Source organism: Larus michahellis, chromosome 15, assembly GCF_964199755.1.
Source record: "Larus michahellis chromosome 15, bLarMic1.1, whole genome shotgun sequence".
Taxonomy (NCBI): Eukaryota; Metazoa; Chordata; class Aves; order Charadriiformes; family Laridae; genus Larus; species Larus michahellis.
This window is the reverse complement of record NC_133910.1, coordinates 12,510,258-12,531,174: the sequence shown is the minus strand read 5'-3', so window position 1 is coordinate 12,531,174 and position 20,917 is coordinate 12,510,258. Positions and strand designations below refer to the sequence as shown.

The following is a 20,917-nucleotide window of genomic DNA, read 5'->3' as shown; positions in this document are numbered from 1 at the left end:
CAGCTGCTTTGGTGTGGGCACCAACCGCCATCCGCCTGGATACACGGAGCAGTGTCAACCTCACGGCAGAGAACACTGACACAGGTGCTCATACAGCCAGGACGGGGCAATGGGAAGACGGGACAGGAGTTTGGGGGTTATTACTTTTTTCTTAGTTGTTTTCCCTTGAAGGAACCCACACTTCCTTCAGCTGTAGAGATTTAGGAGCAGAAACGCTCCTGGAGCCAGGCTGGAGAGCAGGCTGAGACCCCTGGGACACGCTGGCGATGCTGCCAGCCCCCGTGGCACCCTGCACACCGGCTTTTGTAGAATCATAGAATGTGTTGGGCTGGAAGGGACCTCTAAAGGCCACCTAGTCCAACCCCCTGCAGTCAGCAGGGACATCTGTAACTAGATCAGGTTGCTCAGAGCCTCATCCAGCCTGGCCTTGAACGTCCAGGGATGGGGGCTTCCCTCCTGCTTCTCGGACACCAGCGACACGAGCACTTTTGCAAGAGGCGCCCGTTTCTGAACGGCCCTCCACGGCACCACCACAAGCACCACGGGGTCGAACCAGGTCTCCTAGACACCAGGGTGCCGGTGAAAGGACAGTGACCTGGCACCCTGCAAGCAGCTCCCAAGTCTGCCATTGTCAGGGATAATTCCCCGATCAATCCCGCACCCACAAAGGTGTCCAGCACAACTGATCCACCCCCGGGAGGTTTCCACCCGGAGACCTGCCTGCACAAAGCGCGTTGTGTGAGCTGGGAGCAGCCCCCAGCAGGGCTCTCCCGAGCTTCCCTGCCAACGTCAGTACACGTCCAAGTCCCTATCGGGAACGATTCAGTTTATCTAAGGCAAATGCAAAAATAAATAGAAAAAAAAAACAAACAGAACACACACCACTAAATATCAACCTCACCCAAACGTGCAATTTTTTTATTGCACTTATTGTTTCTTATGCCTCGCCACGGTGCAACACACGTGAAGAGTCATTTAATTTGTATTTGACCAGAGACTTAACAAAATTACGATTCAAACCTAATAATCGATGAAAAAAAGCTGGGAGATCCCCACCCTACTCCCAAAAAGGAGCTCGGGATGCCAGAGCAGGGGTACCACGCGGTGCCGGAGGACTGGAAGTCGGCGCCAGCTCCAGGGGAGCGGGGAGAGGAGCGGGGTTCTGGAGACGGCTCCGCACAGACATGGGGGAGAAACGCTGTACCGAGAGCTGGGGACGGGGACCACAAGCCTCCACGGTGCTACATCTGCTCCCATCCGCAAGGAAAGATGTTCTTTGCATCACGCTCTCGCGGCTGGCCGGCAAACCAGCCTGAATTACACCCCCCAACACCCAATCGCGGTAAGAGACATAACGATCAATAAGTACCGAGGGCAAGTACACGCATCCCGCCTCCCACCTCTCCAGAAACAGCCTCTACAGCAAAAGCAATTAGCAGGAATGAAGTTTTACTCCGGGCTCATCAGAACTGGCCTCACGTCCACCGACTCTCGGAAGAGAACTGGGCTTTACGACTTTTTTTTTTTTTCCCTGCTTATTTTGTCAGTCTCCGTGGAGTTTCAGTAGCTTTGGGTCATCCCACCCTGCCAGGCTCCGCCAAGGGCCAGACTTGGCGCTCTGCAATTGAGCATCAAACTGAAGCAAACTTCAGATTCCAACCTAACGAGGCGATTTTGCTCATTTATTTATTTAAACGTCAAATAGTAAACTACTGCTGTGGCCAGCCTGGCCATTTCACCAGCCTAAAACCCTGCTGGGAGGTTTTAGGAGGATGGGGACGCCAGTTCACCTCCACAGCAGGGAGCACGAGTCCCCACAGCCTCCCCCACGGCTGGGTGGGCTGTACTGGGACCAGTACCTGGTGCTCCAGCCTCACCACACAGCACACCTTCAGAAAAACAAATCAGCATGGAGGGAGATAAAAAAAAAGGAGAGAAAGCAAACACCAAAACCCACCAAACACCCAACAGTGTCTGGATCTTCAGGCGTTTCTTTGCAGAGAGATGCGATTTCACCTCCAGCCTTTGAAACGATGCTCACCTCGGGCAAAAATCTGTTTCTCATTACACACCTGCACAACCCCATTTAATTCACCGAGGCAGGTGGATGACAGAGTATTACTGGGTGTTTCAAGTCTAGCACAAGTGTCTTGCCCCCTGGCATTTTGACTGAAAAATAAAAAAGTCATCTCTGTAGCAAGGCAGAGGGCTGGTTAGCCAGCCCAGCCAGGCAAAATGTGCATTTATCATCAAAAACGACCTCTGAAGCTGCTCGGCACACTCTGCCTTTGCACATCCCTCGCCCCGTGCCTGAACGCATCGCAGCTGTGTGACACACACGGGTTCCTCACTCTTCTCCTGAAATTTGGCCCAGAGAGACTAAACCTCTCACCAAGGGCTGCGGGGACACTTGTCCCCACCGTGGCTGGGCTCAGACCCCATCCTCCCTCCACCCCGGGCTGCCGGCGCCACGGATGCACAGACGGTAAAGAGTAACCTCCTGCCTTTAGGGGGAGAAGCCAGATTCCCAAATTCAGGAATTGCCAGAGAAACACCAAATACACGAGAGCAAGAAATAAAGACTCAAGTCTAGGCTGATTTGGGTCCCAGCCTGGCCAAGGACAAGCATCGGCTGAGCCTCGCCACAGCATCCACTCCCACGCCAGGCTCCGCGCGTCCCCACGGGCTCAGGCTGCGCCGGCCCACGCCAACGACCAGGTTTGCACAGAGAGGACCCCCAAAGCCACCCGCTTCAGCCCCTCCACGCTCCTCCCAAGGCCAGGGAAGCAGCCAGAAAGCAATTTCATTAAGGACAGCTGGGCTGTAAACTCTCACCTCCAACAAGCAACACCTGCCCTCGGCAAGGGTAGCCACAGCACCCTTTCCAAACTGCCACCGGGATCTTCCCTACATCGCAGCTACCAGGTTTAAACCCATTCTTAGTTCCCCACAGGGCAAATACCGAAGCGAAATTAGGTTTGTACGGCTGTAATATTTCCTTAAAAGACAAAAAATAATACATAGTATGCCATTCTCAGCATGTTCTGAGAAAGCGGGAGTCCCCACATACACCTACAGCTCCAGCGTGACAGTTTATATTTGGAAACATCAGTTTCTACGGAAGACAGCCCGATCAGTTTATAGCCTGGAAAGCTCAGAGGAAATCTCGCAGCATCGTCCCACCCCGGGAAGAGGCATCAGTTCGTGTTGTTATTTACTCTGTGCCAGCACCAGAGCTGACACCGGCTGGTTTTCACCATGGGGTCGGGACTTCCCACCCCACCAGTCTGCAGGACCAAGGTGTCTCTGACTCCGCAAGCGAGCGGCGACATCCTCGCGCCCATGTGCGCGCAGCAAAAACACGTTTTGCCCCCCAAAGCGTGGCTCCAAGTTTCGGGCCCAAACACCTCACAGGGAGCTCCGGGCTCCCAGCTGTCCTCAGCCACAGCAGCCCCCCTGGCACAGGGGGGTACGAGGAAGCCCAACAGAGGAAAAACACCATTGCCCTGGAACAAAACTCCGGTGGAAGAAGGGAAAGGCACTTGCCAGATAAGCAGCATGCTCGCACAGCACAAATCCACAACTCATGTTAACATTATACATTATTTATCTTTGAATGCTTGAATAAAGTTAAACAGAGTCTCACATGCCCTTGCTACCAGGAAATTTCCCTCCCCTTTTACCAATAAAACCCCTTGTTGCTCAAAAATAAAAGACAAGTTTAACTGTCTGCTTGTCGACACAGAAGCTGCAAGGTAGGAAGGACAAAGTACCCCATTTCATTCGTTTCTAATTGATTTCACTTCCCGATTCCCATGCAAATGCGGTGCAGCTCAGCTTGCAAAAAACACGAGCAGAGCATTTAAACCCAGACCCACCTGAGTTGGGTGGCTGTTGCGTTTGGTTTTTTTTCCTCTTTCGTTTAAGCCTACTTCCACCAAAACAACCAGAAACTGGAAACACTTCCGAGGAGGGAACACCTAAAGCTGCCGAGTCCCCGGCCCTGGGAGCGGCGATGGGAGCGAGCGCCGGGGGCCACCGAACCGGGACCCCGGTTGCCCCTTGCGCCGGGCACCGCACGGCCGCGCTCCTGCTCCGGAGCGGCCTTAAGAGCACCAGGGTTTGGGGGTTTTAGTTTTTTTTTTTTTTTTTTTTCCTTTATTTCCTTGCTTATTTTGCTTTTAGTCTGCGTAGGCAAAGTTTTGCCCTCAAGGGCAGCACCCCCCCAGCGCCGCCCGCTCCTCCAGCGGATCAAAGCCTCGTTAAAAACCCGGAGTAATCCCGTCTCCTGCTCTCGGCCCCATTATTTGCTTTTGTTTCGCGATGAGTAAACACAAGGGGGACGTTTCCCCTCTTTCCCGTGGGGGGAGCGGTTTCTCCTCCGTCCCGGAGCCCTTTCCCTGGCGGCCGCCGCTCCCACCGGCGCTGCCCCCCGGCCCGGGGCACGACCCGGGGGGGAACCGGGAGCTACAGACCGGGGGGGCTGAAAAGCAGTCGTGGGGGCCTGAAAGGCAGTCATTGGGGGGCGGGGGGGGGGGGGGGGCGTTAAGCAGACGGTCTCACGCGCACCCCCTCCCCAAACCCGCTCGCACTCCCGCATCCCACCAACTTTTGCATCCCGCACCCAGGGAAAGGGGGTGCTCGTGGGGGTGTCCCGCCTGTCCCCCCCCCTCCCCTCCTACCTGGGACATCTGCGGCCTGAAGTTGATGTCCTTGAGGTCGATGGAGCCGGGGGAGAGGTTGTGGAGCAGCTGGCAGAGCAGCACCCCGTCCCGCAGCGCCTGCGCCAGGTCGAAGACCACCGCCGAGGGCCAGACCACCCGGTGGTTGGGGGGCAAAACTTTGCAGTCGATGAGCCAGCGGCCGCACTGCCGCCACTCCTCCATGGCCGCGGTCCGCTCGCACAACCCGGCCTTCCTCCTCCTCCTCCTCCTCGCCGCCGCTCAGGGGCAGCGGGCGGCTGCTCGGCACCGCGGCCCCCCGCTACCGCCCCGCTCCATCGCCGCCCGCCGCCCGGGGAAGCATCGCTCCGCGCCGGGGCTCTGCGGAGGAGGAGGAGGAGGAAGGAGGAGGAGGAGGAGGAAGGAGGAGGAAGAGGGGCGGCGCGGAGTTTTCCGGCGGAGGGCTGCCCCTGCCCCCGCTGCGGCCCCACCGGCTCGGCCGGGGCTACGCGCGCTGCATCCTCCCGGGAACAAAGCGGGGAGAGGGGCGGGAGGGGGACACACACACACACAGCACCCCGAAACCGGGCCGCCCCCGCGCAACTTCGTCCCCCTGCCCCGAGGAAACTTGCCGCCGAGGAGCCCCCCCACCTGCGGGGCTGGCGCTGGGGATGCCGATGCCGAGGGTGTGAGACCCCCCCAACACACCCCGCCCGCCCCGGGCCGGCGGGAGGAGCTCCCGGTCCGCCCCCGCCGCCCCTTTGTCTGCGGGAGCCCGGGCTGGGAGCGGGGGGCGGGCTGCGTCCGCGCCGCCCTGGCTCTTTTCCCGAGTATTTTTTTCCCCCCCGTTTTATTTTTCCCCTTTATTAATTTTCTTTACCTTTTTTATTTTCCCCTTTTTTATTTCCCCCTTTTTCTTATTTTTCTCATTTTTTATTTTTCCTTTTTTTTATTTTTCTTCTTTTTTATTTTTCCTCCTTTTTTATTCTTCCCCGGTTTTATCCCTCCTTTTTTTATTCCCCCCCTTTTTTATCCCCCTCCCTTTTATTTTTCTCCTTTTTTGATTTTTTTTCCCCCTTTTAAAATCCCCCTCCCCCTTTTTGTATCCCTTCGCTCTCTTCCACCACTGCTGCTTCACTCCCTGTTCCGGGAAAACCGAGCCACCGCGCTGCTTGGCTCTCCCCGCCGGCTGCCATCCCCACTCCACAAGCGGGGTGTCCCCCCGCTTCCCCCGGGTACCCCCCATCTCCCCGCCGCCCCAGCCCCAGCTGCCCGGGGGCAGAGGCAGGAGCGGGCCTGGGGCTCTGCACCCTCCCGCTGCCCTCGCACACAAGACCCTGCTTTGTCTGACCGCGCGCTCCCACTCAACATCGCATGTTTGGGTTGCAAATGCTGCAGGGGAGATGTTTAACCCAAACAAGCGATCGTATTCCTTGACTTTCAAACATGAAGACAACTCCTATAATTAATTACCAGTGTATTTATTAAAAACCTCAACTCTCAGCCATTAACTCCTTGGCAGCAAACTCTTGAAAAATCTCTAATTTTCACTGGTGGCTTCTATCCAAATCAGCACGGTTTAGAAGAGCCTCTTTCCAAATCTGTTCTGAGTTTTCTTCCGAGATCCTCTCCCCAGAGTTTGCCGATTAATTTCCAGCCTGGCTTTCCAGATAGCCAAAACCGGAAGCCGAGACTGGGACGAAGGGAAGCTATTAACCTGGATGTCAAACAAATGCAACGCTAATCTCTTCCAAATGCAGCCAAGTGGAGATAAAGAAGAAAGAGCGACTCTACTGGCATGATCTTTCATTTCCAATGTAGGAAGGAGGATCCCTCCAAAGAATGAAAAACAATTAATATTCCAAGGAAAGTTTGGTAGGCTGTTTTTTTTTTAAGGCAGCGCTTCTTTTAGCCCAGTGGCTGGCTCTCGGTGTGTTTCGGGTCCGGCTGTGTGCCCGTTGCCCCTCTGGCAGAGATGGGTAAGTGTGGTGTGACGCAAGAGCAGCATCCCTACGCCCGGATCCCGCAATGGGAGCTACATTCGGGAGCAGGCTGATTTCAGGCCGCAGCTCCCCATACCCTGCAGAGGTGATTTCTGGGAATAACTTTCTCATTCTTTTAGCTCTTCGCGAAGCTTTTCTCTCTGGCCGCCCGCTGGGTCTCCCAACAGCGCCCGCTGGGCAGGACTCACCAGGCTGCTGACCGGGGTGGAATCCTGCCAGGGATAATTTTGGTTGACTCTGTGCTAGTTTGCCATGTGAGGTCAGGTCTGTAGGTAGAGGACAACAGAGGAGTTTTATTCTGTGTGTATAATTAAAGCTGCCAGCTACAGCCTGGCGTTTTTACTGCGCAATAAAAAGCATACTTGGCCCCTGGACACTTCGGAGCAATCACTGCAGCTGCAAAGCCAGGCTCTGCGTGGGAGGTGGCGAAGCCAGGACACTTCTCACCTGCCTCTGCAACAATCAAAGCAGCTGATGGCAGAGATATTTTGATAGCAGAAAAAAAACAAACAAACAACCAGACCCAAAACACCAAACCTGTAAGGCAAGGCTCAGGGAAGAGCATTATCCAGCACAGAGTCTTGTGGGCTGTGAGCTGCAGATGATACAGAATCACCGAAGGGTAGGGGTTGGAAGGGACCTCTGGAGACCGTCTAGTCCAAGCCCCCTGCCAAAGCAACACGAAAATGTCCTGAACCAGGTCGGGGTACGCAGGGAGGACCTGGGCGCTGCTTTCGGGACGTGCCTGAAGCTGAAAGGGAGCTTGCATAAATTCAAAGAGGTTGAATTTTGTGCTAAAGCTGGTGCTTCCCTTGCCTGCCCCTTGGCACTGCTGGGAAGGACAAGAGAGGCAGGGAAGGACAGCCAGCCATGGAAGGACAGCCAGCCATGGAAGGACGGACAGACAGCCATGGGAGGACAGACAGACAGCCATGGAAGGACAGACAGCCATGGAAGGACGGACAGACAGCCATGGGAGGACAGACAGCCGTGGAAGGACAGCCAGCCATGGAAGGACGGACAGCCAGCCGTGGAAGGACAGACAGCCGTGGCAGGACAGCCAGCCGTGGCTGAGGCTGCTGACCCTCACGCAGAGGCTGACACTACCCTCTGCTGGGGACCGAGCGCGGAGCGTCTCCTCCCCGCTACCGGGCTCGGCTGTCCGTGCTTTTGTTACTTTCTTGGCTGAGAGCAGCCCGAGAGGTGACTGAACGCGCTGGAGACGGAAGGGACGCGATGCTTTTTCATCCCCAAATGTCTCGGGAACGCTGCAGAAGGAGACAGGGCAGCAGGCAGCCCCCCCAGCCTGGGGGTCCCGCTGCGGAGGGGCGCGAGGGGACACATGGGCGGTGAAGCAGCAGCCAGTTGGGAACGTAACATCACAGTCCAGTGTGGAATGGGCAAAACCGGTCATTAAGGAAAGAAAGAGAGAGAGAGAGAGAGAGGGAAAAAGGCAAGGAGGGAAAGAAGGAAAGAAAGAAGGAAAGAAAGAAGGAAAGAAAGAAGGAAAGAAAGAAGGGAAGATAGAAAGAAGGAAGGAAGGAAAGAAAGAAGGAAGGAAAGAAAGAAGGAAAGAAAGAAAGAAAGAAAGAAAGAAAGAAAGAAAGAAAGAAAGAAAGAAAGAAAGAAAGAAAGAAAGAAAGAAAGAAAGAAAGAAAGAAAGAAAGAAAGAAAAAGAAAGAAAGAAGGAAGGAAAGAGAGAAAGAAAGAAGGAAAGAAAAAGAAAGCAAGAAAGAAAGAAAAAAGAAAGAAAGAGAGAGAGAAAGGGGAAAGAAGAAACTTAAATGCACAAATATGTGCAAGGAGACTGTACCTTACGAATCAACCAAAATGTACCCGGGAAATGGCCACATTTCACAGCAAATCCCCCATTTTCTGTAACGTTTGGTATTGCTCCTAGGAGAAGAGCTGACTCCCCGGCCAGCACGTGCAGAGAAGCAGCCACCACACTGCCTCTTTGGAGCAGCCATCTGTGAATACCCCTTAAATACGAGGGCCATGCCACCAAGAAATCCCCATTTCCAAGCCAGCCAGCGTCTATGGATTGCCATTGCCACCTTCTGGATTAGACCAAGCGTGCACCAGCCTGTCCCAGCCCCGCTGCTGGCCGCCAGCAGCCACTTGGACACCTGTCTCCGGCTGGAGCCGGGGTCCCCAGAGCCAGAGCCGTCACGGCTGGTGTCACAGCGGAGCTCGGGCACCACCACCAGCTGTCGGCACTTACCCCTGCAGCCTACGTGCCATTTACAGTGCGCCCTCGGGTTCCGTGATCTCCTTTCACCGACTATTTTAGGAAACCCGCGCAAGTCACAACTCGGCAAACACCCTCCTCGGCCGGGTCGTCAGCGAGGGAGGGATCACCCCGCAGAGCCCTGCCCTATTAAACTGGGTACAGCCGAAAATTCTCTGTCTGGCTCATCTACGGCTGTAAACCCCTGATCTACCTGCCCAGGCAACTTGTACCCTGCAATAGTCGTTTTAATTATCCTCCCGCTAAGGGCCCTGCGCTCCCGCCAGGAGAGCTGACATCTTCTCCCTACCCCTTTGTCACCTCCAGAGCAGGCAGTGACGGTGACCGCCGTGTAAATCAACCCGGCGCAGCCCGATGCTGGCAGCAGGGATGAACTGGATTCTCTTCTTCTGCTGGTGCGATGGGGGCAGGCGGCCGAAAATATTCCCTGTTTAACCTGGAAAAGGCTAACTCTGGTGGGTAGCGCCTGAGAGCGCAGCTCCGCTGGAAAAGGGCTCCCAACCCGGGCACCAGGCAAGCAAAGCCGGCACTTCCCTGCGCATTTCTCTGTGGAAGAGCCTCATTTATGGGGCCCGTGATGCCCCCACTGTGCTAAATACAAACAACACCCATTTCCCAACGCCACGGTGGTGCTGCCGGCACAGCCTCACCACCCAGCCGTGCTCCACCCCTGGCAGCTTTCACATCGGAATCAAACAGACCTGCAGGGTGTCGCGGTCCTGAGGAGCTGGGTGAGGGGCGAAAGGCCCAGCGCGGCCCGCGCTGCAGCCGTGTTTTACAGCAGAGGTACAGGGAAAGCCAAGCAGGCCCAGAGACTGCCCTGGAGGAAGGAGGAGAGGAACTAAGCATCGGCCGGGCAGCGCCGGGGTTTCACCTCGTCCGTTCCACTGCCGCTGCTTCCAAGGTGTATTTGGGAAGGGTCCCGTTGGCAGATGTCTGGGGGACTCGTGGCAAAGGGTCAAGCAGACGGTCAGAGGCAGTTTTCGGCTTTCGCAGGTGTGCAGTTCCCAGTCCTTCTTCCTGCCTTATCTTGGCAACCCCCCCACTCACCCCGTTGCTTCTGTTACGCTCTGGAGCTTGACGATAACAGGACCGGTACCTTTTCAGAGGGGACCAAGGCACCTCATCCGTGCCAAAAACAGAAATCTGGTTCCACTAAACGATTTTGCATTTTGTTCTGCGGCTTCCATAAGGTGGGGCCTGGGCTGGCTCCTCCGTGCTAGCGGGGGGCGGATTAAGCAGCAAAGTCAGGACATTTCTGATAGTAAACATTTTAACAGTGTATTCATTCTTTTCTTTTTTTTTTTTTTTCCTTCCTTCCTTCCTTCCTTTTCCTTTGTGTTTGGTCTAACTCTCCTGGGAACGGGGAATTGCAGCGTGTCTTCTATCTGACAGAAGTAAACCGCCGCGTCTTGTTTGTGTCCACGAAGGCCAGGCGGAACGGCGGCAGCACCTCCAGCAGCTCTGACACGGATAAGGGTATCGGGTCCTTAGCAGGAGATTAGATGGCACTGCACTCGCAGGAGATAAGAAGATTGAGAGCTTAAATTTAGCATCATCAGAAAAAGAACAAGCCCCACGGCTCTCTTCAAAACATATTTCGTACTGCGCTTGCCAGGGGACGGTGGGGCCGAGGAGCAGGCCGTGAGGATGAGCGGGGGCAGAGGAGGCGCTGCTCAGTCGCGCTCCTTCTCCAGGCAGCCCACCCTATAGACGGACCCGCTGGCACAGCGACGGTCGCACGAGGCTGTCAGGACACACAGGGCTGTCCCCCACCTGCCTTCAGCCCACGATGGGCAGCCACTGGGGTGCCCTCGGCAAGCGAAGGGGCACAAAGGGTATCACGCGCCCTCCCAGCACAAACGGCTGCTACCCCAGTCACCCACCGGAACGGAGACTGGGCAGCGACACGCTCAGCCTGGCTGTAAACCCCAGGGCTGGGACCACCCTGGCACCTTCAGCAGCGCTGAGAGAGGCTCTCCGGGGGCACCGCCAGACAGGGCGGGCAACAGCAGCCTCCCCCCGCTCAGCCCCACGCCCCATGTACAATGCCAGGGGCTCTGCACACCCAGGGCTGGGCGTCCCTTCAAACTGCTGACACCCGTGGGACCCACACACCCAGCCTGGGGAGCCCCATTGCTGTGCCCTGGACCCACACACCCCGCTTGGGGACCCCCATTGCCATTTCCCAGACCCACACACCCAGTGTGGGGAGCTCCGTTGCCGTGCCCCAGACCCATTCAACCTGCTCAGGGACCTCCCACTGCTGTGTCCCAGACCCACGCACTCCCCTTGGGGTGCTTCACTGCTGTGCCCCGGACCCACACACCCCACCCAGGGACCCCCACTGTGGTGCCCCACACCCACACATCCCACACAGAGACCCCCACTGCCCTGCCCTGGACCCATTCACCCCATTCGGGGACCCCCACTGCCATGCCCCGGACCCACGCACCCGCTTTGGGCAGCTCCATTACCATGCCTTGGACCCACACATCCCCCTCGGGGACCCCCACTGCCATGTCCCAGGCCCCCGCACCTCCCTTGGCGTGCTCCACTGCCATGCCCTGGACCCACGCACCCGCTTTGGGCAGCCCCATTACCATGCCTTGTACCCACACATCCCCCTCGGGGACCCCCACTGCCGTGACCCAGACCCACGCACCCCCCTCGGGGTGCTTCATTGCCATGCCCTGCACCCACACACCCCGCTTGGGGACCCCCATTGCGGTGCCTCACACCGACACATCCCACTCAGAGCCCCCCATTGCCGTGCCCCGGACCCATTCACCCCGCTCGGGGACCCCCACTGCCGTGTCCCGAACCCACGCACCCCGCCCGGGGACCCCCACTGCGGCGCCCCGGACCCACCGCCCCGCTCGGGGACCCCCATCGCCGTGCCCCGGACCCATTCACCCCGCCCGGGGACCCCCCCCTGCGGTGCCCCGGCGCAGCCCGCCCCGGCCCGCGGCCCCCCCGGCGCGGCTGTGGCTCCTCCCGCCGTGATGCGCTCGGGAGGCGGCTCCGCGGCTGCTCCGGGAACGGCGCCGGGGCCGGGCCGGGCCGGGCCGGGCAGCGCAGGCACGTTGGGGCCGGGCAGCGGGGCGGGGGGGGCGCAGGCAGCCCTCGGGGGGGGGGGGTCCGTAGGGGTGGGGGGTGCCCCGCGGGGGGGGCGCAGGGCAAGGAGGGTGCAGGGGACCCGCGGGGGGGGCCGTGGGCGGGGGCGCGGTGCCGGTGGAAGGGCTCGGGGCGCTGGGGGGAGGGCGGCGGGAGGTGGGGGGCACGGTGGTGCCGGGAAAGGGGCCCTGGCAGGGCAGGGACCCCCGCTGCCCGGCCTCGGGGTGACCCCCGCCGTGTCCCCTCCAGGTTGAAGCCCCGAAGCGGTGCTGTCGGGAGGGGACGGGCACCCCAGCTTGGGTACCGCACCCGGGGCCGGAGGCGGCATCTTCTCCTGCATCCCTGAGGCCGTGGCTCGCTGAGCTGCCCTCCGTCGGGCTGGCGTCGGCAGGGAGCAGAGGTGGGGAGCTCGTGCGTGGGCCTGGGCGCTGGTGACCTCTTAGGCCTGCCCTACGGCTTCGGGATCCAGTCTTCAGGGAAGGAAAACTCATCCAGAGCCGCTCGGCCCGTCCTGGACGGCTGCAGACCGAGCCCACCGCCGCGGAGCTGCCCCTCGTGCCTGTTGAGATACTTCACGGACTGTCAACAAGAAGCATCTCACGTGCATGTGGTCCCTTCGCAAGATGAAACAAGTAGCGGCATCACCGCCGGATGAGCCTTCGGAAGTCCTGGCTTGTTATTTAAGCAAGCCCAGGCTGCCTGGTGTGATTTTTGGGCGCGCGTGTCCCTGCTCCCTCTCCTGAGCGGTCCTTACACCCACCAACGGCTCGTGGGGCCCTGGGGATGTTCTCCCTTGAGCTCAAAGCAGCAGCCCTCGACTCAGACCGACCCAGCGGGGCGCATTTTGGAGCTGCTGGGAAGGAGCGCTCGTCTCTGCAGCCCCCCTCGCGCAGATGACTGACGCAGTGATGAACGGGAGGGTGCCCCTGCCCGAAAAAGCCTTGTCCGAGGGCTATGCCCGGCTGCGGTACAGGGACACTTCGCTGCTCATCTGGCAGCAGCAGCAGCAGAAACTGGAGTCGGCCCCCCCCAACACCTACCTGAGCCGCAGCCGGAGCATGTGGTACTCGCAGTACGGCAACGAAGCCATCCTGGTGCGGGACAAAAACAAGCTGGACGTCTCCAGGGACACGGGGCAATCTAAGTTTTGCGCTATTATGTAATTGGGGTGGTTTCACACTAGAAATCCACACGTGGAGACAAACCAGACTCGCACCAAGCTGGGGGAAGATGGGTTTCCACCATCCTCACCGCAGACCTGCGGCTAAAGCAGCGTGGACGGGATGGCCCAGAATGGCTGCCGCGAGTTTACTTTTGTTTTCGCTGTTGGTAGCATCCGATTTTGCATGTTATTGAGCGTGCGTAACGAAAACAGCCTCGCCAGGGAACTTCTGAGCCTGCGTTTGCTGCCTGGCATCTTGGCAGGGTCCGTGCTGGACCGTGTGTTGGTTGGAAGTGGCAGTGCGCCGTGAGGAACACCCGCCGGCAGTCGGGAGCCAGCCCCAGCAGGTGCTTTTATGGCTGGCCCTCGTGCATTGCCAAAGCTCTGCGAATGCTGCTGGGAGAGGCGAGCGCGGATCCGTTTCCATTGAGGCAAGTATTTTAAGTTGATCCACAAAACTACCCGGCCGTTAACTTGTTCCGCTCGCCCTGTCTGCCTGTAATTACTGCCCTGGAAGTGGTCTCTTAGAACCAGGTAATGAAGTGATTTGTCATAAGGGGGAAAGAATAGATTGAGAATTTCATCTGAGCCTTCCAGGCAGGAAGGACGCGCTGCAGTTCTGTTCCCTGCAAAGCAAAGGGCCCTCCCTGATGCCATGATTTGGTGTCATGGAAGTAACGGGGGGAGCTCTGGAGTCATGGAGCCAATTCCCTTTATGTTGCTCAATCCCCAGCCCGTGCTCTGGGGACAGATCGCCGAGGAGCCACCTGAAAGGGAGGGACAGCCCCAGGAGAGCAACAGGAAGAAAACTACTGTAAATACACCCATCTCCTGCCACGGGACGCGAGGAAACTCCTGCGCAGCACCTGCCTGCCCCCAGAGAGCGTTACGCAAGGAAACAGCCTACTGACATTGGCTTTGCGTTTGAGTTTTAATGCACGCGGTAGCTTGGAAGGCTTTATCTTCTAATTCGGGTTGGACAGTAGATTCGGTGCGTGTATTTTAAAAGTCACATCTGGGAGCATTTGTTTCAACTAACTGAAGGGTTTTAGGAGGGAAAAATACTAGGATTGCGCTTCTTGGGAATACAGACTGCTCTCAGGGCGTTTCCCAACTTGCTCAAGGCAAGGTCGATCTGAGAAACCCAGCCCAGCCAGCACCTAAAGCTGTATTGAACACAGCAGTACCGCTTCCAGGGGTGCTAATTACGCGCCCAGGGTCCAGCATTAAAGTGTAACATTGGGCTTAAGGACGCCCTTTCCGTCCTCCTGCAGCCCCCCGCGCACAGGCTGCACTTGAGCAAATCAGTGTTTGATGTTGACTTCAGTATGGATTATTTACCTGCCTAAAACTAGGCACATCCATCACTTACATTTATCTAAAACCTCTTCTGCATTTATCAAGCACTTTATTTATTTATTTTTTTAATACAGTGAAGAATCACCTTCGCCACCTCTCCCGGGCGGGTTAAACGCCACCACACACGCACCGGAGTCCTCTGAACTCCCCGTGCTGAGCAGAACATACCTGTTTTAACGTGAGATCGTAGAGGTTTGACGTCCTCCTCAGCGCTGATGCGTAGCACGTGTATGCACTGCAAACCATAGGCAGCTCTTTTTTTTCTTCGTAGTACTATTTATGCATGCGTTGATGTTTGGTACCTTCGTGTGTGTGCTCATAAAACTAAACCTGCTGATGGACCGCAGTGTTTCGCAGACCTGCGCCGTGCTCCTCTTCGTCTTGCCAGGACTCGCTCCAGGTGGGAAAGATTTTGGTGAACGGATGTATTTCAACTGGGGAGGAAAACCAACAAATGAGATTGACAAAACCAGCGGGACTCCGACAGCTGCTGCCGCGGCGACGGTGCTCCCGCATGGAGCATGGTGTTGAGGTGGAGCGGGGCTGGGATGCGGGACCCACCTGGGGCTGCAGTGCCTGGCCCAGGGAAGGGGTGATGATCCATAGGAAGGGGCAGGAGGCCGGTCTGAGAGCTCCCCTTGGAACTGCCGGTGGAAGCAACCCCGAAAGGCAGGAGAGAGGTGGCTCAGGACCTTTCCAGCAGCCCAGGGGAGCAGGCGAACTCTGGGAGTTTAAGGAACAGCACATCCCCAAAACCAGCTGTTCATTTTCTTTACTTTTCTTATAGAAAAAACAAGTAAATTTTTTTTTTTCATTTCAGTGAGAAAGTTGATTATTTTGGGTATAATCAGTTTTTATTTATGTGGCTGGTAAACCAAAATGCAGTTATTTGAAGAGTGTTAATTGGACTATACAATAAAAAGTATGTGCATAAATTCTTCCAGGATTGAGACATGACAGTACGGGAGGAGCGTGACTTGTTCTTCCATCTCTCTGTCAATGTGACACTATTGTTTTCCGTATCTGTGTGTCCTTATTAGTCACAGCAGGTTGTGGAGCAGCTGCTAGGAGGGAGCTTTCCGTAAGCCGGTTGTGTAGTGTTGATGCACTTGTTTAAAATGCTGTTGTAGCCTCTTGGATAAAGTGCATTAAAATGATTTGAACGCATCATCGCAAGCCGCTGGTTTTCTTCTGCATGTTAATCACTTTGGCACACCTGAGGATTACAGCTGTTCTCCCTCCCCGTCCCCACCCAGGGGGAGGAGGGAAAGCTCCGCAGACGGGCAGTTCCTCGCTGTTGGGAATTACGTTTGTTACTGGTGGGCTGTGGTTAACCTCCCTCTCCAAAGTCACACACTTCACCTCTGAAGCCTGGCCCCAGGCAGAGGCGGCTCCTTAAGGTTCCCAGGCCAGCAGCCCTTGTCAAGTCTTAGCGGTGAACCCTGGGATGAGGAGAACCTCTGGCTGTCACACACACAGTAACCTCCATCCATACCAGTATCGGTGCGTGTTCTGCCTCTCCTCAGCCTCCTCCAAGTCTGTAAGCAGCAGCACTGCCTGATGCACCTACAAATAACTCACTAGCCAACGCTAAAGAAAACATCCTCCTGCGGCACAATGGCCTCACAGGAGATTTTTAAAGGATAGGTTGAACAGACTGTTCCTTTGGGGGTATCATTGCTACAGCACACAGCTACAGATGCAACAGCTAAGCCAAACAGGTTTGCTGAAACTTTAGAGAGATCGTGGCTTTTAAACGCAGTGAGAAGGAACAGGGTTAGAGAAAGATTAACCCTGGGGAAACCTGGTTGTTGTAACCCCTACCTTATAAATAAACCATCAGTCATGCATCTGAGAAGCCGAACGGCAGAACCAACCTGAACCCTCTCCAGGGACCAGAATAGATTTTGGCCGCCATACAACAATGTCAAGGCTCTGCTGTGAAGGCAACCAGCCACTCTGCCCCCGCTCCTTTCCCAAGCAAGTCTGCCCCGTCCCAGTTGCCCTGAGCTCGCCGACCTGCAGGGCCAGCACAGCGACAAATTCCCTCTGGTTCCTTCAGGTCTTGGCGGCTTGAAAGTAGTCAGCATTAAACCTGGGTGAAACGTCCATCTCCATTTTCAGCTGAACTTACCTCAACTGGACGCAGTTTTCACATAAACTAAGACCCCTTCAGATTGTAGGCTTCTAAGGAAGAGCAAGAAGTCCTTCCTTGTCCGTTCTGGTGCATTAAAGCAGCCCGAGTGTTTTCCTCCCCAACAGAAAAGTGTACTTTGAGCACATCAATGCCAGGTACTGGACCGTGATTCAGAGACCCCAGGCCAAGCTGACAGTGCCCCAGACTTGCCTTCTGCTCCGAAGGCAGTTTGCCCCTTAGCGTGGCACTCCACCAGCACTAACCGCTGGACTCGCACAATTACTTCCGAATTATTTCACTACTCATGGCACTAGGACTCCTCGTATATTTACGTATGTCTCTCAGCAACGCTACTCAACTGCCCGCTCGATCAAAGCCCTACAGGTTTTCAACTGCAGCAAGTGCAACACCTGGAAAAGGAGATGAGGAAAGGGAAAGGGAGAGAAGAGGGGAAAATATGGGATCAAACTGCACACACAAAACAATTTTTCTTTTTATTATGAAAACAAAACAAATGCCCCAGGACCAGGGTCCATGATTACCAGTAACATCAAAGATTACTTTCTAACTCTTTTTAATTCTGTTGTGTTTGAGGCCAGCAATTTGCAATAAACAAGCTAAACTACTTACATTGACTCATTTCTTTTCAGTAACTGACATTTACAGGAATATACTAGAAATGGCACTAAAAAGTTTTAAGAAAGAGAGTTACGGTAAATTTGCATGCACATCATACAGAAAAGTAACGTTTTTTTTAAATATTAAAAAAAACAAAACAAAAATACAACAACAAATCTTTCTGGATTGGTTATGCCAGTATCAGGGGTAAGTTCTAAGTGGCCTGTGTCAAATCCTAGCTGGTGGCTTATTTATTTTTAAAAATGACATTTAAAAAGATATGCAAATACCATTTCTTTAAAAAAATGCATCTCATTGTTTTACAAGCAAGATAATGCTGCTAGTATAATGAATCCTTGCCCTAAATTTACCTTCAACAACGCAGAGCCTGCCCACAGTTAGCCCTAGTGGTAACTGCTCGAGTTTGAGTGTATGTCTTTTTAAAATCCAGTACTAAAAAGGTTGTGGTTTTTCTTTGTCATGCCCCGATCCCTTCCCCCTAGCTCCAACCCCGACTTTAAAAAACATCATTCCTTTCAAAACAAGGAAAAAAATTAAAAACTGGTCTAAGAGTCCCCAAAACAGAGAAAGAACTAGATTAGGTAACTGCAGTCTGCTTCTACCACATAGAGAACATGGAAAGAGACCTCACTGGGTAACTAACGTGTATATATACACGCACACACGTGCCTGCGTATGTGTGGGTGCGCGCATCTCATACACACACTCACAAACAACAGTTACATCGTCCTGAAATATCAGTTCTACAGTTACAAACCCTGTCGGTAGGAAAGTTTAAAATCACATCAATACAAAACTGAAAGGGTTTTGTATAAGACAACATTTGGTTAGCAGAAAACTGTTGTAGGCAACAGATTCCTTCAGTAGATGGGTCAGGGCCTGAGCCCATGGGATGCGGATCTCCCTCTGGTCCCACTGAGCCTACATCTGATGGTACGCCAAGAAACAGGCTGACCTTACAATCAGATAAAAGTTAAGCACAGTTTTTAAAGGTGCAGTAATGCTGGTTGATTGATAATAGGTCTGGTCAGATATTGTTTTGTCAAAACAGGAATTCCACAGAAAAAACAGTTTCAATAAAACTATTTGTGTGTATGTATACATACGAAATCATACTGATTTCAGTGAAGCTTCCCCTGGAAAACAAAGTTAAACTTTGTTCGTTCAAGAAAAATTCTACCATAAAAATGTCAATCTTTTTTTATTCTTAAGTTTAAAAATGTTATTTCAAATGTTATATGTTTAATCATTCTAATGTTATTTCATGACATCTGTACTGACATGTCATGCAATACAAAGTTAAATAAATGCTCTATTGTTTCAGTTTCCAACTTGTTAAGGGCTGCTGCTACTTACTATGGACTGAAAACACCTCTTCTTTCCTGGAGACACTCTGATCTGGAGATACAAGAGGCACCACTACTGACATGTCGGGAGATACTGAGCACTACAAACAATGTGAAAATGAAAAAGCGTAAGAACATTTTGAAATGAAGAGTCACCAACTTCTTTCCTGAAACGGTCATGCCAAAATGGATTTCTCCTGTGAACTGCCATTTCATAGGGAACAACTTACTTTCCACGAACACAAAGTTTGCCGCTAAATGGTAGCCCAGGTCGCAGCTGGGTATGTCAAAGATATGCAGGTGGTTCTTCATATTCCTTGGTGGTTTTGGTTGCTTGCTCTCCTTGCAAATGCCCAAGCTAGGACAGGTGTGCCAAGTAAAATAGGGATCCTCCAGCGCTGCAGACAATCTCAGGCCAGGTCCCTGCCATCGCTTCACACTTGGTCCCCAACCCTTTGGCTCTAACCCCTCCACTGATTTCAGTGGGACAGACCTATGTGTCCTGGAGGAATGTCTGTACTCTGGGCCGTGGTCAGCGGGGTTGTCCCCAGTGTTGGAGGATAGCAGCACGGTGCAGAGCCAGGTCCCCGGGCTTTGCCTGGCGGTGATGCCAGTGAGAACGGCTGCCAGGCAGGCTGCTATTGCCTCCAACACTGGCTGCGGTTTGCTCTCCACAGGAGTGACCACCACATCCCATCAACGGCACAGCTCAGGTTAATGCACGCAGGAAAAGGTTTCAAGCAGGGAAAATTGGGAGCTTGTTTATCCAAGTTGTCATGCTGTTGAATTGGTTGAAATTATTTTAATTAAAATCCTAGTTGGCTTTGATAACACAAGTCTCAGACAACAGGAGAAACACAGATGAAACCCAACCCCATTAAAAACAAAACAAAACAAACCTAAGATCTTAATTGGGTGTATATTACATTTCCTCATCGCAAATTCTGCAAATATATTACTAAGGATCTGCCCAGGTGAAGACTTTAAGGGCAGAGTTAAAGAAAATACAGGAACTAAAAATAACTCCATTGTGAATGGAAAAGAAAAATCATTAATTTCAGTAAGAATCACCCTAGTTCATCCACTTTCAAATACTACAGGAACTATCTGCAAAGAATGGAGAGCCTCCTGCCAACCAACCAAGCCCCCTGGTGATTGCAAAACGAGCCAAGGATGCCCAGCAACTTGCAGGAGGAACTCCGTGTCTTGCAGCAACACAGCATCGCGCTCTCAGCCCTTAGCAAAAAAAGAAAGAATTCACTACAGCAAACTGGAGAGTGTGATATCATCACTACACAGATAAGACACGGACAGGGGTACATCAGCTCTAGGAGACGCACATCTGAACACTCTGAAATGTTGATCTTTGAAAGATAGATTTTTTTAAAGACAGATGCATAAGTGTCTAGCTAATAAAACCTCAGTCGCCGGGCAGTAAGTGACTGGCAGCTGGGTGTGGATGCAGTTAGAAGTGCAAAGCATGGAGTGCTAATAACAGGCTGTCCCTCTGCTCACCCAGCTTTCCAGCAAAGGGACATCACCCAGACACCGCACGTCCCAGCTCCTGGAGGCTAAGCGTGCAACGAAAATCGTGTGCTGGGGCTGAGGAGTCCTCCAGGGCCACAAACCTACGCGAAAAATAAAAGCTGGTGCAATCTGCACCGCGGAGCCTCTGGCAAACCATTATTAGAGACCACAGCAGGGTGAATTTTAAGGCTACCTCGCAGTAGAGAGGCAGCCTTAGGGGCTGGTCTGGGAGGGGGAAAAGCATAACTTTCTGTTAAACTTTGTATATTTTTTTCTTTACAATAAGAAGTTAAAAATTTACAATACATTTCTGCCCCTCAGATTACAAATTTTATATCATTATAGAACTGGTGTTTTCCTAAAACTGGATTATAAAAGAAAAAAAGCTGCTGTTCTACAAAGAGAAAAAAAAAAAAAGAGGGAAGAAAAAGGGAAAAAGACCTCTGGAAATATTACAGAGAAAATAAGAATGTGCTGCATCAGGAAATTGTATCTACCTGTACGTCTCCAAAATCTGTACAAAAAGGGAAAAAAGGGGGCTGGGGTGAAAAGAGATAAAAGAAGAGAGAAAACAAACCAAAAAATGAACACACTGAACATGACAGAGCACCAGACACACAACAGACTGGACTGTAGCATCTGTAGCTATAAAGTCCATTGGATTTAAATAAAAAGTCTCATTTTTATTTGCTTTTTTGTTGGTGGTTTTGTTTTT

The 20,917-nt window shown here is 53.7% G+C and overlaps 2 protein-coding genes and 1 long non-coding RNA gene across 6 annotated transcripts in view; 1 reads left to right on the top strand and 2 right to left on the bottom strand.

Moving 5' to 3' along the window:
• Positions 1 to 5,154, bottom strand: part of VAV2 (vav guanine nucleotide exchange factor 2) — a 155,546-nt gene extending 150,392 nt beyond the window's left edge. For all 3 annotated transcript variants that reach the window (XR_012589997.1, XM_074608303.1, XM_074608304.1), the window contains exon 1: positions 4,683 to 5,154. Coding sequence is in view for 2 of the 3 variants with exons in the window: in XM_074608303.1 (XP_074464404.1) it covers positions 4,683 to 4,886 (204 nt within the window). In the remaining variant the exon portion in view is untranslated. The remainder of the gene's footprint in view (positions 1 to 4,682) is intronic.
• A 6,751-nt stretch (positions 5,155 to 11,905) lies between these two features.
• Positions 11,906 to 15,720, top strand: BRD3OS (BRD3 opposite strand). Of its 2 annotated transcripts, XR_012590113.1 has the most exons (3): positions 11,906 to 11,996; positions 12,282 to 13,625; positions 14,628 to 15,720. XR_012590113.1 is itself a non-coding variant. In XM_074609268.1 (2 exons), exon 2 carries the CDS (start codon positions 12,926 to 12,928, stop codon positions 13,193 to 13,195), a length of 270 nt encoding a protein of 89 aa, XP_074465369.1. In that variant the 5' UTR covers positions 11,906 to 11,996; positions 12,282 to 12,925; the 3' UTR covers positions 13,196 to 15,720. The 2 variants fall into 2 exon arrangements, 1 of the variants encoding a protein (XP_074465369.1); XM_074609268.1 differs by having other exon boundaries at positions 12,282 to 15,720.
• Positions 15,721 to 16,961: 1,241 nt separating this feature from the next.
• Positions 16,962 to 18,992, bottom strand: LOC141751824 (uncharacterized). Its single transcript, XR_012590114.1, has 3 exons — positions 18,906 to 18,992; positions 18,686 to 18,776; positions 16,962 to 17,100 (listed from the first exon to the last, which is right to left on the bottom strand). It is a non-coding gene; the product is annotated as an uncharacterized LOC141751824 (long non-coding RNA).
• Between the last annotated feature and the right edge of the window lie 1,925 nt (positions 18,993 to 20,917).